The 16,733-nt window shown below is 56.7% G+C and overlaps 1 protein-coding gene across 1 annotated transcript in view; it reads right to left on the minus strand.

Annotated features, from left to right (window-relative positions):
- LOC132805518 (GON-4-like protein) overlaps window positions 1–16,733 on the minus strand; it is an 80,601-nt gene that overhangs the window by 11,126 nt on the left and 52,742 nt on the right. The window contains exons 16-23 of the mRNA XM_060820630.1: window positions 16,581–16,667; window positions 14,750–14,936; window positions 13,215–13,359; window positions 12,595–12,745; window positions 11,407–11,523; window positions 6,331–7,641; window positions 2,311–2,548; window positions 29–213 (exon numbers count right to left, since the gene is read on the minus strand). Of these exons, the coding sequence (XP_060676613.1) occupies window positions 29–213; window positions 2,311–2,548; window positions 6,331–7,641; window positions 11,407–11,523; window positions 12,595–12,745; window positions 13,215–13,359; window positions 14,750–14,936; window positions 16,581–16,667 (2,421 nt within the window). The remainder of the gene's footprint in view (window positions 1–28; window positions 214–2,310; window positions 2,549–6,330; window positions 7,642–11,406; window positions 11,524–12,594; window positions 12,746–13,214; window positions 13,360–14,749; window positions 14,937–16,580; window positions 16,668–16,733) is intronic.

Genomic DNA, 16,733 nt, shown 5'->3' on the forward strand with positions numbered 1-16,733 from the left:
CCCTGACCTCGGTGAGGTAGACCCTGACCTTGGTGAGGTAGGCCTGGGCGAACGCCATGTCTTTCTGCTCCCTCAGGGGGTCGTTGTTGAGAATGTCTTCATCGTAGAGCAGTAGGAGTTTCGAGGTGTCCTTACTGATTCGCCTCCTCCTCCCTCGTTTCACTCGCGACCGGCTACACGGCTTGCCTTTCTCACAGAGTTTCCGGCCTTCCCCTGAGGACAGCACAGACATCTGGGAGCTCATATTCAGGATCGACACATTCCCCTGGACTAGCTGCTCCTGTTATCAAGGGGCAAGCAGCCGCAGTGGGACCCACAACTGACATGCCCCCACCCTGGGGGGGGGTCTACATTGCAACGCAGCACTCCAACTCTCTACACCTGCACCTTCCTGGATGCTCCTCACAAAAGGGGGGGAACCGCATCGTGTTTTGGTGAGTGTGCACACACGCTCGTGTGTGCGTGTGCAAGTGTATGAGGTAATGAGAGTGAGAGAGTACATGACAGAGAGTGAGAGAGAGCATGTGTGAGAGAATGAGTGTGCAAGTGTGAGAGAAGTGTGTGTGTGTGAGACAGAGACTGTGTGACAGAGAGAGTGCAAGAGGGGGGCGCACGAGAGGGGGGCGAGTGAGGGGGGGCGAGTGGGGGGGCGCGTGGGGGGGGGCGCGTGAGGGGGGGCGCGTGAGGGGGGGCGCGTGAAGGGGGGGCGCGTGAAGGGGGGCGCGTGAAGGGGGGCGCGTGAAGGGGGGCGCGTGAAGGGGGGCGCGTGAAGGGGGGCGCGTGAAGGGGGGCGCGTGAAGGGGGGCGCGTGAGGGGGAGGGGGGCACGTGATGGGGGCGCGTAAGGGGGGGCGCGTGAGGGGGGCGCGTGAGGGGGGGGCACGTGAGGGGGGCGCGTGAGGGGGGGCGCGTGAGGGGGAGGGCGTGAGGGGGGGCACGTGAGGGGGGCACGTGAGGGGGGGCACGTGAGGGGCGGCACGTGAGGGGGGGCACGTGAGGGGGGGCCGTGAGGGGGGCGCGTGAGGGGGGGCGCGTGAGGGGGGGCGCGTGAGGGGGGGCGCGTGAGGGGGGGCGCGTGAGGGGGGTGCGTGAGGGGGGCGCGTGAGGGGGGCGCGTGAGGGGGGCGCGTGAGGGGGGGCGCGTGAGGGGGGCGCGTGAGGGGGGGCACGTGAGGGGGGGCACGTGAGGGGGGGGCGTGAGGGGGGGCGTATGGGGGGGGCGTGAGGGGGGGCGTGGGAGGGGCGTGAGGGGGGGCGTGAGGGGGGGCGCGTGAGGGGTGGCGCGTGAGTGGGTGCGTGTGAGAGAGTGTGTGCATGGGGGCATGCGAGGAGGCGGGCGAGAGGGCATTCAAGAGAGAGTACATGTGTGAGAGGGCGTGAGAGAGCGCGCACGTTTCAGAGTGTGAGAGAGGGGAACCCATTCCAGGGTGCCCTGCCCTTCACAAAGAAAAGAGAACTCTCCCCAGGGCTCCCACCGGCTTCTCCGGGAACGTTTGCGTTACCGCACTAGACACTGTGAGAGAGAGTGCATGTGAGGGACAGCGTGTGTGAGAGATAGTGTGTGCCTGAGAGAGCGTGTGTGTGTGTGAGTGTGCGAGTGCACGTGTGTGAGACAGTGAGAGAGAGTGAGAGTGCATGCGTGTGTGTGCGCGTGAGAGACTGAGAAAGAGACAGCGTGAAAGTGTGTGAGTGTGAGAGAGTGTGTGCGAGAGAGAGTATGCGCGCGAGAGTGTGCGCGCGAGAGTGTGCGCGCGAGAGTGCGCGCAAGTGTGTGCGTGAGAGTTTTGTGCGTGAGTGTGTGCGTGAGAATGTGTGCGTGAGAGTGTGTGCGTGAGAGTGTGTGCGTGAGAGTGTGTGTGAGTGAGAGTGTGCGTGAGTGAGAGTGTGCGTGAGTGTGTGTGCAAGTGCACGTGTTTGAGACAATGAGAGAGACAGTGTAACATGTGAGAGAGAGGGAGTGAGTGTGTGTGTGTGTGTGTATATGTGTGTATATGTGTGTGTGTGTGTGTGTGTGTGCGCGCGCGTGAGTGTGCGCGCGCGAGAGAGACAGCGTGAGTGTGTGTGAGTGTGTGTGTGAGAGAGTGTGTGTGGGTGTGTGTGTGAGAGGGGGAGCTCCTGCAGGAACAGTGTGGTAGCAAGGGTCGGGAATCAGGAGCAGTCACTATCTCCTTGGCAATGGGGTCCATCCTTATCCTCTCATCATCCTTTAGCCCCGCAGGCACCTGGGCTCGATGCCCAGTGGGCATTGGCCCTGCCCCCCCTTTCCCGAGTCCTGGTCTGGAGTGGGGGGGTAAGCTGTGGGAATGACTGACCTGGTAAGCAGCCCCCAGCTCGGATCTGGCCCCGTGCAGTTGGGAAGCCCACTGTCCGGCCCTCCTTGTCTGCCATCTCCTGTAGGAGCCCGTCGGCCCCCTTCAGGTCCAGTCCATCGCCCTCCTCCTCCTCCTCATCAGGCTCCGAGTTTTCCTCCTGAGAGTTCTCCTCCTCGGAATCGGCCTCCTGGCTCAGCCTCCGTTCAGATGCCAGCCAGGTGAGTTTCTGCATCGTCTCCTGGGGGGGGTGGGGGATGAGAGGGGGGAGAGAGACACCAAGCAAGGACACTCAGCCCAGCGACTCAGGAAGCTGCCATCGCAGCACCCCTCACCACCTCCTCACCCACACCATCCCCTCTCCCCCCTCCTCCAGAGGGAGGGATGGCCAGTGTCTGTCAGCACACCCTCGGACTGGTGCACGGGAGGGAGAGCACACCCCTCCCAGGATCCCCAAACTGAACGGGATGTCATGGCGAGGTTATGCAGCACATTAGTGGGCCCAGTCTTGACCCAGTCCCTGATGTGGGGAGGAGGTTATCAAAGCAGATGCAGATCCGATTTCCCAGGGTGTTGGAGGGTTGGAGTTTTCAGGACAGGCTGGGATTTCTCTCACTGGAGTGTAACAGGCTGAAAGGTTAATAAAATGGAGGGTGCCTTTACCCTGGGATGGGGGCTTTTAAGAATAAGGGGCACATTTTTAAGGGGAGAGGAGAGAGATTTGAAAATGACATGGGGGACAAATCTTCCTTTTGCACGGACAGTGGTTTGTGTGTGGAATGACCTCCCTGAGCAAGTGGCGGATGTGGGGACAGTTACAATGATTAAAAGACGTTTGGATAAGTCCGTGAAGAGGAAAGGGTTTGGAAGGATATGGGTCTGGAGCTGGCAGGTGGGACGGGTTTAGTTTGGGGTTATGGTCGGCATGGTCTGGGTGGGCCGAAGGGTCTGTTTCCGTACTGCTTGCCTGCGTTTAGTCCGTACCTATCAAAACCTTTTCTGTTCACGGACCTGTCCAAATGGCTTCAGTTTTGTCAGAAGAACCTGCATCTACCACTTCCTGCAGATGACAGGAGAGTGCTGAGTGGGTGGCCAGTCTCCAATAAGCCACTCGAGTGCAAGCCAGAACATTTTAACCACCGACCACTGTGACACCTTCCAGCTGCACGCAGGTTTCTAGATATTGAAGGTATTTAGGAGGATCAGACAGGACTGAGGCATATGTCGGGTTCAGGCAGCTAAAATCAGACCGGGCCCGTCAGGAATATAAAGAAAGCAGGAAATTAGGAGCGCGAGGAGGGGCTATGAGATGGCCATGGCAGGAAGGGTGGAAGAGAATCCCCAGGCATTCTGTCGGTACATGACACACGAGAGGGGACCAAGGGAGAAGGGAGGACCACGGAAGGAGGAAGGAGGGAACTCATGCTTGGAAGTGGGTGAGATCCTGAAAGAGTATTGTGTGTTAGTTTTCACCCAGGAGGGGGATATGGAGGCTGGTGAGATTCGTGGGAAGCATGCCAACATACTGCCCCAGTTTCAGATCAAGGAAGAAGTGGTGTTGGGCCTCTTGAACAACATTAAGGTGGATAAGTCCCCAGGGTCTAATGGTATCTACTCCAGGTTACTGAGAGGGGCAAGAGAGGAGATTACTGGCGCTTTGAGCAAGATCTCTGTCTCCTTATTAGCCATTGGAGATATCCCTGAGTACAGGAATGTCGTTCCTCTGTTCAAGGAGGGAAATAGGGATAATCGAGGACACTATAGACCAGGGAGGCTCAAATCGGTGGTTGGGAAACTACTGAGAGAATTCTTACGGATAGGGTTTACACACCTTTGGAAAAACCTAGGGTAGAAAGTGAGGACTGTAGATGCTGGAGATCAGAGCTGAAAATGTGTTGCTGGAAAAGCGCAGCAGGTCAGGCAGCATCCAAGGAACAGGAAATTCGACGTTTCAGGCATGAGCCCTTCTTCAGGAATGAGGAGAGTGTGCCAAGCAGGCTAAGATAAAAGGTAGGGAGGAGGGACTTGGGGGAGGGGCGTTGGAAATGCGATAGGTGGAAGGAGGTCAAGGTGAAGGTGATAGGCCGGAGTGGGGTGGGGGCGGAGAGGTCAGGAAGAGGATTGCAGGTTAGGAGGGCGGTGCTGAGTTCGAGGGATTCGACTGAGACAAGGTGGGGGGAGGGGAAATGAATCTGGAGAAATCTGAGTTCATCCCTTGTGGTTGGAGGGTTCCCAGGCGGAAGATGAGGCGCTCTTCCTCCAGCCGTCGTGTTGTTATGGTCTGGCGATGGAGGAGTCCAAGGACCTGCATGTCCTCGGTGGAGTGGGAGGGGGAGTTAAAGTGTTGAGCCACAGGGCGGTTGGGTTGGTTGGTCCGGGCGTCCCAGAGGTGTTCTCTGAAGCGTTCCGCAAGTAGGCGGCCTGTCTCCCCAATATAGAGGAGGCCACATCGGGTGCAGCGGATACAATAGATGATGTGTGTGGAGGTACAGGTGAACTTGTGGCAGATATGGAAGGATCCCTTGGGGCCTTGGAGGGAAGTGAGTGTGGAGGTGTGGGCGCAAGTTTTGCATTTCCTGCGGTTGCAGGGGAAGGTGCCGGGGGTGGAGGTTGGGTTGGTGGGGGTGTGGACCTGACGAGGGAGTCACAGAGGGAGTGGTCTTTGCGGAACGCTGATAGGGGAGGGGAGGGAAATATATCCCTGGTGGTGGGGTCCATTTGGAGGTGGCGGAAATGACGGCAGATGATACGTTGTATACAGAGGTTGGTAGGGCGGTAGGTGAGAACCAGTGGGGTTCTGTCCTGGTGGTGGTTGGAGGAGCGGGGCTCAAGGGCGGAGGAGCGGGAAGTGGAGGAGATGCGATGGAGGGCATCGTCGATCACGTCTGGGGGGAATCTGCGGTCCTTGAAGAAGGAGGCCATCTGGGCTGTACGGTATTGGAACTGGTCCTCCTGGGAGCAGATGCGGCGGAGACGAAGGAATTGGGAATATGGGATGGTGTTTTTACAGTGGGCAGGGTGGGAGGAGGTGTAGTCCAGGTAGCTGTGGGAGTCAGTCGGTTTATAATAGATGTCTGTGTTGAGTCGGTCGCCCGAGATAGAAATGGAAAGGTCTAGGAAGGGGAGGGAGGAGTCTGAGACAGTCCAGGTGAATTTGAGGTCGGGATGGAAGGTGTTAGTAAAGTTGATGAACTGTTCAACCTCCTCGTGGGAGCACGAGGCAGCGCCGATACAGTCATCGATGTAGCGGAGGAAAAGGTGGGGGGTGGTGCCAGTGTAGTTGCGGAAGATGGACTGTTCCACATATCCTACGAAGAGACAGGCATAGCTGGGGCCCATGCGGGTGCCCATGGCAACTGCTAGCCTAATGAGGGACAGTCAGCACGGCTTTGTGCAGGACAGGCCATGCCTTATTAGCTTGGGAGAATTTCTCGAGGAGGTGATGAAGGTGAACGATGAGGGTACAGCAGTGGATGTTGGCTACATGAATTTTTAGTCAGGCCTTCGACAAGACCGCCCATGGTAGGCACATCCAGAAGATTAAGATGCATGGGATCCACGGTGACTTGGCAGCATGGATTCAGAATTAGCTGGCACAGAAAAGGAGGAGGGCATTGGTGGACGGGTGTACTGCTGTCTGGAGGTCTGTCACGAGTGGTACTCCCCAGGGAACCGTCCTGGGACCCCTGCTGAGAGACACACGGATATATAAATGATTGGATGGAAATGTCAATGGGTGGGTTAGCAGGTTTGCTGACCATCCGAAGATCAGGGGAGTTGTGGAATAGTGTCGGAGATTGGAAAGGGATTCGGAGGGATAGCAAGCAGTAGCAGATATGGCAGGTGGGCCGAACAGACAGGCGAGAGGGCGGAGAGGTGGGTGGGCAGGCGGGCGGAGAGACAGGCGGATCAGCATGCGGGCGGGCGGGCGGGCGGAGAGACAGGCAGGTGGGCGGGCGGACGGGTGGATCAGCGGGTGGGCGGAGAGACGGGCGGGCGCCCCCTGCCTCCCTGACCTCTCACCTGGAGCTCAGGGACAGAGAGTGCTGACTCTTCAGAGGCTGAAGACAAAACCTCCTCATCCTCTGTCAGGTCATCGGAATCCTCCTCCTCCTCCTCCTCCTCCGGGCCATCCTTATCCACTTTGTCCAGGAGAGATTTCAGATCCTCGGGACTGGGGGCTGCGTCCTCGGGACCATCCCGGGACGTCTCCGGGAGCTCCTGACAGCTCTCCTCCCTGGGAGAGGCCTCCGCAGCACCTGGCTCAGCTTTCTCCGGGACAGGGGGCTGCCGACTCTCACTCTCGAGAGGGCTACCCACGTCCAGCTCCTCCCTGAGCCTCAGCAGGACCTGCTGCTTATCGCTGGGGCCAGGGGCTCCCTGATCACCTGGGGGGCTGTCTGGAGCGAGAGGGACCTGAGGCAGGGGCTGCTCTGGGACTGCGGAGCTGGTTTCCTGGGGATTGCCGGGGTCCGTACCTTCAGCTGGCTCAGTATTCACCGCCAGCTGGTCGGGCACGGAGCCGGGAGCCCCGTTTACCAGCTGGGGTCCCGGGCAGACCACCGTCACTGCCGGCTCCTCTCTCTGCCCGGCCTCGGGGCGGGAGGTGGAACAGCCGCCACTGCCCGGTTCCCCGTCACCGCTGGCCGGGGGACAGGACAGGGGGCAGGTGAAGGCGGGCTGGCTGACGATCATGGTGGCAAGCCGCAGGGTGTGGCCAGACGCCACGTCCAGCACGCTGCCCGCGGCCGGCAGGCTCAAGAGCTTCAACCCGGCCGGGACCGTCAGGATGACCGGCGCCTGCTGGACGGTTACCGGGACGATGGCGGGTCGGGGCCCAGCCCTCCTGCCCCTGCCCTCCCCTCTCCCCGGCCTCCTCCCTCGCGGTTTACGCCCGGAGGAGCCCCCGCAGAGCCGGGGAGGGGGGCAAGGGCGAGCCGGCGCCAGGGTGGGCACGGGCTGAGGCTGCGGGGGAAGGGGCACCGAGGGGGCGGGTTGGATGAGGCGGGGTGGGGGCCGGGCCCCAGGCTGAGGGGGGAGCAGGGGTCCCGGCTGCTTGCAGGGGGTCCTCTTGACGGCCGGGTGGATGAGGACGGGTTTGGTGGCGGACGGGCGGCGTTTGCATCTGCGTAACTCCCTCTTGGTCAGGTGGCCGAGCCTGGGCTTCACAAGGAGGGTCACCCCGTCCGGGAGCTGCAGGGGGGCTGCGGGCGGACAGCGGGCACACCCCAGCTCCCCCTCAGGAAGCTCACTCCCTCCGGCTGGCTCCTCGACACGGGCTCGGGCCTCCTCCTTCCTCAGCTCCAGCCATTGGCGGATCGCCGGTAAACTCCTCTGAAATACAACAGTCCGGTCACAGTCACTCACAACAACACACTGGACACGGACACTCAACCCATCGACGCAGGGAGAGCCCGGATACACCAGCAGCAACACTCTGCACCTAACCCTGTGCTATCCCTGTCCTGGGGAGGGTTTGATGGGGGACAGTGTAGAGGGAGCTTTACTCTGTATCTAACCCCGTGCTGTCCCTGTCCTGGGAGTGTTTCATGGGGGACAGTGTAGAGAAAGCTTTACAAACAATCATACGAATAGAATCCCGACAGTGTACAAACAGACTCTTCAGCCCAACAAATACACACCGATCCTCCAAACATTAAACCACCCAGACCCATTCGCTTCCCTACTGCCCTACATTTTCTCAACTAACCTGCACATCCCTGGGCACTATGGGACAATTTCCCATGGCCAACCCACCCTAACCTGCACATCCTGGACACTATGGGACAATTTCCCATGGCCAATCCACCCTAACCTTCACATCCCTGGGCACAATGGGACAATTTCCCATGGCCAATCCACCCTAACCTGCACATCCCTGGGCACTATGGGACAATTTCCCATGGCCAATCCACCCTAACCTGCACATCCCTGGGCACTAGAGTCATAGAGATGTACAGCACGGAAACAGATCCTTCGGTCCAACCCGTCCATGCTGACCCAGATATCCCAACCCAATCTAGTCCCACCTGCCAGCACCCGGCCCATATCCCTCCAAACCCTTCCTATTCATATACCCATCCAAATGCCTCTTAAATGTTGTAATTGTACCAGCCTCCACCACTTCCTCTGGCAGCTCATTCCATACACGTACCACCCTCTGGGTGAAAAAGTTGCCCCTTAGGTCTCTTTTATATCTTTCCCCTCTCACCCTAAACCTATGCCCCTCTAGTTCTGGACTCCCCCTCCCCAGGGAAAGGACGTTGTCTATTTACCCTATCCATGCCCCTCATGATTTTATAAACCTCTATAAGGTCACCCCTCAGCCTCCGACGCTCCAGGGAAAACAGCCCCAGCCTGTTCAGCCTCTCCCTGTAGCTCAGATCCTCCAACCCTGGCAACATCCTTGTAAATCTTCTCTGAACCCTTTCAAGTTTCACAACATCTTTCCGATAGGAAGGAGACCAGAATTGCACGCAATATTCCAACAGGGGCCTAACCAATGTCCTGTACAGCTGCAACATGACCTCCCAACTCCTGTACTCAATACTCTGACCAATAAAGGAAAGCATACCAAACGCCGCCTTCACTATCCTATCTACCTGCGACCCCACTTTCAAGGAGCTATGAACCTGCACTCCAAGGTCTCTTTGTTCAGCAACACTCCCTCGGACCTTACCATTAAGTGTATAAGTCCTGCTAAGATTTGCTTTCCCAAAATGCAGCATCTAACATTTATCTGAATTAAACTCCATCTGTCACTTCTCAGCCCATTGGCCCATCTGGTCCAGATCCTGTTGTAATCTGAGGTAACCCTCTTCACTGTCCATTACACCTCCAATTTTGGTGTCATCTGCAAACTTACTAACTGTACCTCTTATGCTCGCATCCAAATCATTAATGTAAATGATAAAAAGTAGAGGGCCCAGCACCGATCCTTGTGGCACTCCACTGGTCACAGGCCACCAGTCTGAAAAGCAACCCTCCACCATCTCCCTCTGTCTTCTACCTTTGAGCCAGTTCTGTATCCAAATGGCTGGTTCTCCCTGTATTCCATGAGATCTAACCTTGCTAATCAGTCTCCCATGGGGAACCTTGTCGAATGCCTTACTGAAGTCCATATAGATCACATCTACTGCTCTGCCCTCATCAATCTTCTTTGTTACTTCTTCAAAAAACTCAATCAAGTTTGTGAGACATGATTTCCCATGCACAAAGCCATGTTGACTATCCCGAATCAGTCCTTGCCTTTCCAAATACATGTACATCCTGTCCCTCAGGATTCCCTCCAACAACTTGCCCACCACCGAGGTCAGGCTCACCGGTCTATAGTTCCCTGGCTTGTCCTTACCGCCCTTCTTAAACAGTGGCACCATGTTAGCCAACCTCCAGTCTTCCAGCACCTCACCTGTGACTATCGATGATACAAATATCTCAGCAAGAGGCCCAGCAATCACTTCTCTAGCTTCCCACAGAGTTCTCGGGGACACCTGATCAGGTCCTGGGGATTTATCCACCTTTAACCGTTTCAAGACATCCAGCACTTCCTCCTCTGTAATCTGGACATTTTACAAGATGTCACCATCTATTTCCTGACAGTCTATATCTTCCATATCCTTTTCCACAGTAAATACTGATGCAAAATATTCATTTAGTATCTCCCCCATTTTCTGTGGCTCCACACAAAGGCTGCCTTGCTGATCTTTGAGGGGCCCTATTCTCTCCCTAGTTACCCTTTTGTCCTTAATATATTTGTAAAAATGCTTTGGATTCTCCTTAATTCTATTTGCCAAAGCTATCTCATGTCCCTGTTTTACCCTCCTGATTTCCCTCTTAAGTATACTCCTACTGCCTTTATACTCTTCTAAGGATTCACTCGATCTATCCTGTCTGTACCTGACATATGCTTCCTTCTTTTTCTTAACCAAACCCTCAATTTCTTTAGTCATCCAGCATTCCCTATACCTACCAGCCTTCCCTTTCACCCTGACAGGAATATACTTTCTCTGGATTCTCGTTATCTCATTTCTGAAGGCTTCCCATTTTCCAGCCGTCCCTTTACCTGCGAACATCTGCCTCCAATTAGCTTTCGAAAGTTCTTGCCTAATACTGTCAAAGTTGCCTTTCTCCAATTTAGAACTTCAACTTTTAGATCTGGTCTATCCTTTTCCATCACTATTTTAAAACAAACAGAATTATGGTTGCTGGCCCCAAAGTGCTCCCCCACTGACACCTCAGTCACCTACCCTGCCTTATTTCCCAAGAGTAGGTCAAGTTTTGCACCTTCTCTAGTAGGTACATCCACATACTGAATCAGAAAATTGTCTTGTACACACTTAAGAAATTCCTCTCCATCTAAACCTTTAACACTATGGGAGTCCCAGTGTGTGTTTGGAAAGTTAAAATCCCCTACCATAACCACCCTATTATTCTTACAGATAGCTGAGATCTCCTTACAAGTTTGTTTCTCAATTTCCCTCTGACTATTGGGGGGTCTATAATACAATCCCAATAAGGTGATCATCCCTTTCTTATTTCTCAGTTCCACCCAAATAACTTCCCTGGATGTATTTCCGGGAATATCCTCCCTCAGCATAGCTGTAATGCTGTCCCTTATCAAAAACACCACTCCCCCTCCTCTCTTGCCTCCCTTTCTATCCTTCCTGTAGCATTTGTATCCTGGAACATTAAGCTGCCAGTCCTGCCCGTCCCTGAGCCCTGTTTCTGTAATTGCTATGATATCCCAGTCCCATGTTCCTAACCATGCCCTGAGTTCATCTGCCTTCCCTGTTCGGCCCCTTGCATTGAAGTAAATGCAGTTTAATTTATCAGTCCTACATTGTCCCTGCCTGCCCTGACTGACTCACTTTTGTTCTCAGCTGTACCCGTCTCAGATCGATCTCTTCCCTCACGAGGTTTCTCCAAAATGTGTAGGAGCCAGCTGGGGTTTGCGGCCGGTTTGGGGGAAGGGGGAGGGAGGGGACAGGGAAAGTTGGAAATGATGCATGTGTTAAATCACGGATGGCCAAGGGGACTGTCCTGAGGTTCCCCGAGTGTACCATACAGCAGTGGGCCAGCGGGCTCCACCCTGATGCTTACCTGCAGCCAATAGGGCAGCTTGCTCTCCTCCCTCTCCACGGGGGGTTTCCTATCCTCCGGACTCACCGCTGTACACCGGCTCGGCATTGGCAGCACGATCTTCCTCTTCTTAAAAACCTGTCAAAGGCAGAAAGGTAACAGCTCCATTTCCCAAGGCCCAGCTTCCAGGGTGGTTCAGGTGGTGAAACAGTCAGATCCCCCACCCCAGCCGGCTGGTATTAAACACCTCCACGCGCGCGCACGCGCACACACACACACACCCACCCACCCCCCGAAGCCCACAGTGCTGAACAACCCTTCCCCAATGCTGCCATTCCCCACTCTCAGCCTCAAACACCATCGGTCAGCCCGGTCTAACGGCAACTCGCCCTCTGTCTCCCTCTACCCCCACCGCTCTCTCTCTCTCTCTCTCTCTCTCTCTCTTTCGCTCGCCCTCCCTCGCTCTCCTTCCCTCACTCTCCCTCTCTCGCCCTCTCTCCCGCTCCCTCGCTCTCTCTCCCGCTCCCTCGCTCTCTCTCCCGCTCCCTCGCTCTCTCTCCCGCTCCCTCGCTCTCATCATCTCTCTTGCCCTCTCCCTCCACTCTCTATCTCGCCCTCTCTCCCTCTCGGTCTGTGTCTGTGTGCCACGGCTGGAGCTGTAGCTGTGTATTCCCTGCTCTGTTCTATCATCCTGTGATCTTTGTCAGCTGTGATCTGTCTGGACTGCACACAGAAACAACACTCTGCACTGTACTGAGGTGCACGTGATAAGAAATCCAATAAAAATTGAATGACCGGGGGGGATGTGGAGGGAAGGGACAGGCTCTGGGATCCTCTCTCCTCTGCCGACCTGCTGTCTCACTGGCCCACTGCTGTTCAGCCAGAGGGGCCCCCTCAGATATACGAGGCACTATATCAACAGCAGTTGTTGTTGTTGTTCGGGAAGGTGGAGAGCTCGGGCTCCTGTTGCTGATGAAAGCACCGACCCGACCGTCACACTTGCACGCACGGCCATGCCGTGTACATGCTGTCTCCCGGTGTACACGCTGCACCCTCAGCTGTAGAGCAGGGGGAGCTGTCCCTCAGTGACAGCCTGACCCAACCCACAGTGCTCAGGGGCACAGACAGCACCGCCACCCCCACCCACACCCCCATCCCCACACACACACACCCCCGCCCCCCGCACCCCCCCCCCGGCCCCACACTCACCTTGATCACGTTATCCGGAGCGCGACTGACGGTGAGGTTTTTGATGCGGACGGACAGTTGGTGGTAGGTCTTTGGGGGCATGAGGTACTGACTGATCAGCGGCTTGGGGAAGTCCGTGTCCTCAAAGTGCTTCAGACCCAGCACCAGCAAGCTGCAGGGGTCAGGGGTCACAGGGAGACCAGCGAGGTTACTGGAGCGACAGGTTTCCAGCGCACACCCACACCAGCAGCAACTGACCCGGAGCAGATACAGACACGGGGTCAGAGTGCACACCCTCCCCCTCCCTCAGCGAGGACGCTGCCCCCTCCCTCAGCGAGGGCGGAGCCCCCCCTCCCTCGGCGAGGACACAGCCCCCTCCCTCAGCGAGGACACAGCCCCCTCCCTCAGTTGGGACACAGCCCCCTCCCTCAGAGCCCCCTCCCTCAGCGGGGACACAGCCCCCTCCCTCAGCGGGGACACAGCCCCCTCCCTCAGTGAGCTGTCAGCCTGTTGCGGTAGCCCCTGCGGGGGGATATACAGGGGGCTCGGTGCTGTCTGGTACCAGTGAATCCGGTGACAGAGCTCCCTCTGCTCCCCCCCCCCCCCCCAACATGCCCCCGGGAAGCTGCTCCGGGCCTTACTTGTCCTCTCCTGGGCTGAACCAAGCCTTGTCCTTGGGGTGTCTGGGCTGCAGGGCAGTCTGGGGCAGCAGCTCTGGGTACAGGAACACAGCCCTGGTCGCCACGATCCACGCCACCTCCTTCGGTAACTGGTTCGACTCATCTACTGTGGCACAGAGGAACCACTCTTAACCCAACTACAGCAAGCTCACCAGCAATCACTCAGGGGACAGCGCCAGGGGGACAGCGCCAGGGGGACAGCGCCAGGGGGACAGCAAGACAGAGAGAGACACAGAGAGGGTGACAGCGAGAGAGAGGGAGAGGGAGAGGAAGAGAAAGGGAGAGGGACAGCGTGAGGGACAGAGAGAGAGAGGGTGACAGCGAGAGAGAGAGAGAGACAGAGAGAGAGAGAGAGAGGGGGTGACAACGAGAGAGAGAGAGAGAGAGAGAGACAGCGAGAGAGTGAGATAGAGGGAGACAGTGAGAGAGATAGAGAGAGGAAGAGAGAGACAGCAAGAGAGAGAGACAGACAGAAAGACAGAGAATGAGAGACAGCGAGAGAGAGACAGCGAGAGAGAGACAGCGAGAGAGAGACAGCGAGAGAGAGACAGCGAGAGAGAGACAGCGAGAGAGAGACAGCGAGAGAGAGACAGCGAGAGAGAGAGACAGCGAGAGAGAGAGACAGCGAGAGAGAGACAGCGAGAGAGAGAGACAGCGAGAGAGAGAGACAGCAAGAGAGAGAGACAGCGAGAGAGAGAGAGAGACAGCGAGAGAGAGAGAGAGACAGCGAGAGAGAGACAGCGAGAGAGAGAGAGAGACAGCGAGAGAGAGAGAGAGACAGCGAGAGAGAGAGACAGACAGCGAGAGAGAGACAGCGAGAGAGAGAGAGAGACAGCGAGAGAGAGAGAGAGACAGCGAGAGAGAGAGAGAGACAGCGAGAGAGACAGACAGCGAGAGAGAGAGACAGAGTGAGACAGCACAAGAGAGAGAGACAGAAAGACAGCAAGAGAGAAACAGCATGTGTGTGTGAGAGAGAGAGAGAGAGAGAGAGAGACAGTGTGCGTGAGAGAGAGAAAGAAAGTGCCAATGAGAGAGAGATGCAGTTTCTCAGCTAAGACTCAGCTCTGGTGAGGAATGCCCACTCTGTGGGGGACCTTCTGCAATATTTGACTTGATTTTACCCTCGGGTAGGGAGTGTGCATTCCCCCCTCCCACAGGGAGTGGAGTCAGAGCTGTAAAGGGGAAGGTAAGGAGAGGATCTGACAGGGTGAGAGGGGAGCAGGTAGTGAGGAGCTGAGTAAAAAGTGAGGTCTGCAGATGCTGGAGATCAGAGCTGAAAATGTGTTGCTGGTTAAAGCACAGCAGGTCAGGCAGCATCCAAGGAACAGGAAATTCGACGTTTCGGGCCAGAGCCCTTCATCAGGAGCTGAAACAACCACACACACACACACACAGAGGCACTGGCTGGGAAAAGCTCACAGTCGGACTGAGCCCAGCAGTGGTCAGGGGGAGACTCGGAGAACAGAGAGATTACGGAGATTCCCGGCAGGACTCACATCGCCTGTTCATCTTCTGGTCATCTCTCCGGGGTGGGATTTTCACCTGAGGTTTAATCGTCGAGTCAAACTCCTCAATGAGAGCCAGGGCCTCGGCTAAGTTGCAGGGCGCGAACATGGAGCTGAAATCCAGCTCTTTGGCTGAATATAGCTCCCTGGCCTTCTCTGCAAAGCTGTCCAGCTCCTTCTAAAGGCAGAGAGAGAGAGAGACAGAGAGAGACAGGCTACAGGATTCACCGCAAGGACAGACACACACACACACACACACAGAGAAGCCCGCTGCGGCCGCCCTGCATTTACATAGCACCTTTCCTATTACGTATATCCCATGGTGCTTCAGCAGCTGGAAGTCTGACACGGCTGTGAGTGTATCCTAAAGCTGGGTCTGAGATCAGTCTCAGCACTCCCTCGATTCCACCCCTGACCACGCCCCCCCCCAACACCCCAGTGCCTTCAGCTGCCCTGAACAACCCCCCCCCCACCCCTGAATCTGTCCATCCCTCCCTGCTAACTTCCCCAATACCCCACACGCTGCACAGTTTAGCTGAAACCTTCCGGGATGTTTCACTGGGCACGAGATGGGATTTAAATTCAATCGCCCTAGCCCTCCCCCCCACCCCCCACCTCCTGCAACAGCCCCGGAGATCTGACCCACTCCGACTACCTGACACTGAGTCCGTGCCACCTTCCCTGCTCTCAGGGTGGCACGGTGGCACAGTGGTTAGCCGTGCTGCCTCTCCGCGCCAGAGACCCGGGTTCAATTCCCGCCTCAGGTGACTGACTGTGTGGAGTTTGCACGTTCTCCCCGTGTCTGCGTGGGTTTCCTCCCACAGTCCAAAGATGTGCGGGTCAGGTGAATTGACCATGCTAAATTGCCCATAGTGTTAGGTAAGGGGTAAATGTAGGGGTATGGGTGGGTTGCGCTTCGGTGGGTCGGTGTGGACTTGTTGGGCCGAAGGGCCTGTTTCCACACTGTAAGTAATCTAATCTAATCTGATCACCCCGTCGCCCACACACCTTCAAGATCAGAACGCCCACTGAGCTCCGTCTCTCGGCACACTCCCTGACCCGGGAGTGGGGGTGGGGATTTACCACTTCCTCCTCCTCAGTGACCTAGCCTCGTACTCCCACGCGGTGCTCCAATCTCAGATGAATCTGCCTTTCTCCATCTGGTCTGGGAAGGCCTCAATGGGTCACAGAGTCACCCAGCACGGAAACAGACCCTTCGGCCCAACCGGTCCGTGCCAGCCACAATCCCAGCCCTTCAAACCCTTTCCTCTCCACCTAGTTGTAACTGGCCCCGCATCCCCCACCTCCTCAGGAAGCTCATCCCACACACAGACCACCCTCTGGGTCACAAAAACTGTCTGTTAGGTCTTTTCAAAATCTCTCTTCTCTCACCTTAAAAACATGCACCTAGTTTTGAAATCCACAATCCCTGGGAAAGGGGAATTCCCATTAACCCTCTCCCTGTACCCTGCATTATTTTATAAACGTCTACCAGGCCGTGCCTCAACCTCCTACGCACCAGTGAACAAACGTCTCGGCCTTTCTTTCTAACTCAAACCTGGCAACATCCTAGTCAATTTCCTCGGAGCCCTCTCCAGCCTGATCATACCTGTAAAGGTGAGGGGATACAGGCCCGAGACCCCTCAGTGTCCACTCACACCCTCTCTGTCCAGGGAGCAGAGGCATACACCATACCCTGGCTGTGGTCACCACCCCCACAGCCTCAGGAGAATGGGCCAGGGCAGCTCAGTTCCTCGGCGGTGCCACCCTCGCCCACAGCCCGGCCCCGCCAGTCGCTGGGTATACTCACTCACTCACTTACCAGGAAGAGTCGGGAGGTGGCTGCCTCTTGGTTGAGACTGGGGTTGACGCTGGTCAGCAGGTGGACCTGGGTGAGCAGCTGCACGTGCTGTAAGGGGGACACAACAGCAAGGGACAGTCACCGACAGAGAGCAGCAGGCCGGGCTAGGCCGGG

This window comes from Hemiscyllium ocellatum, chromosome 50 (genome assembly GCF_020745735.1).
Source record: "Hemiscyllium ocellatum isolate sHemOce1 chromosome 50, sHemOce1.pat.X.cur, whole genome shotgun sequence".
Lineage (NCBI taxonomy): Eukaryota > Metazoa > Chordata > Chondrichthyes > Orectolobiformes > Hemiscylliidae > Hemiscyllium > Hemiscyllium ocellatum.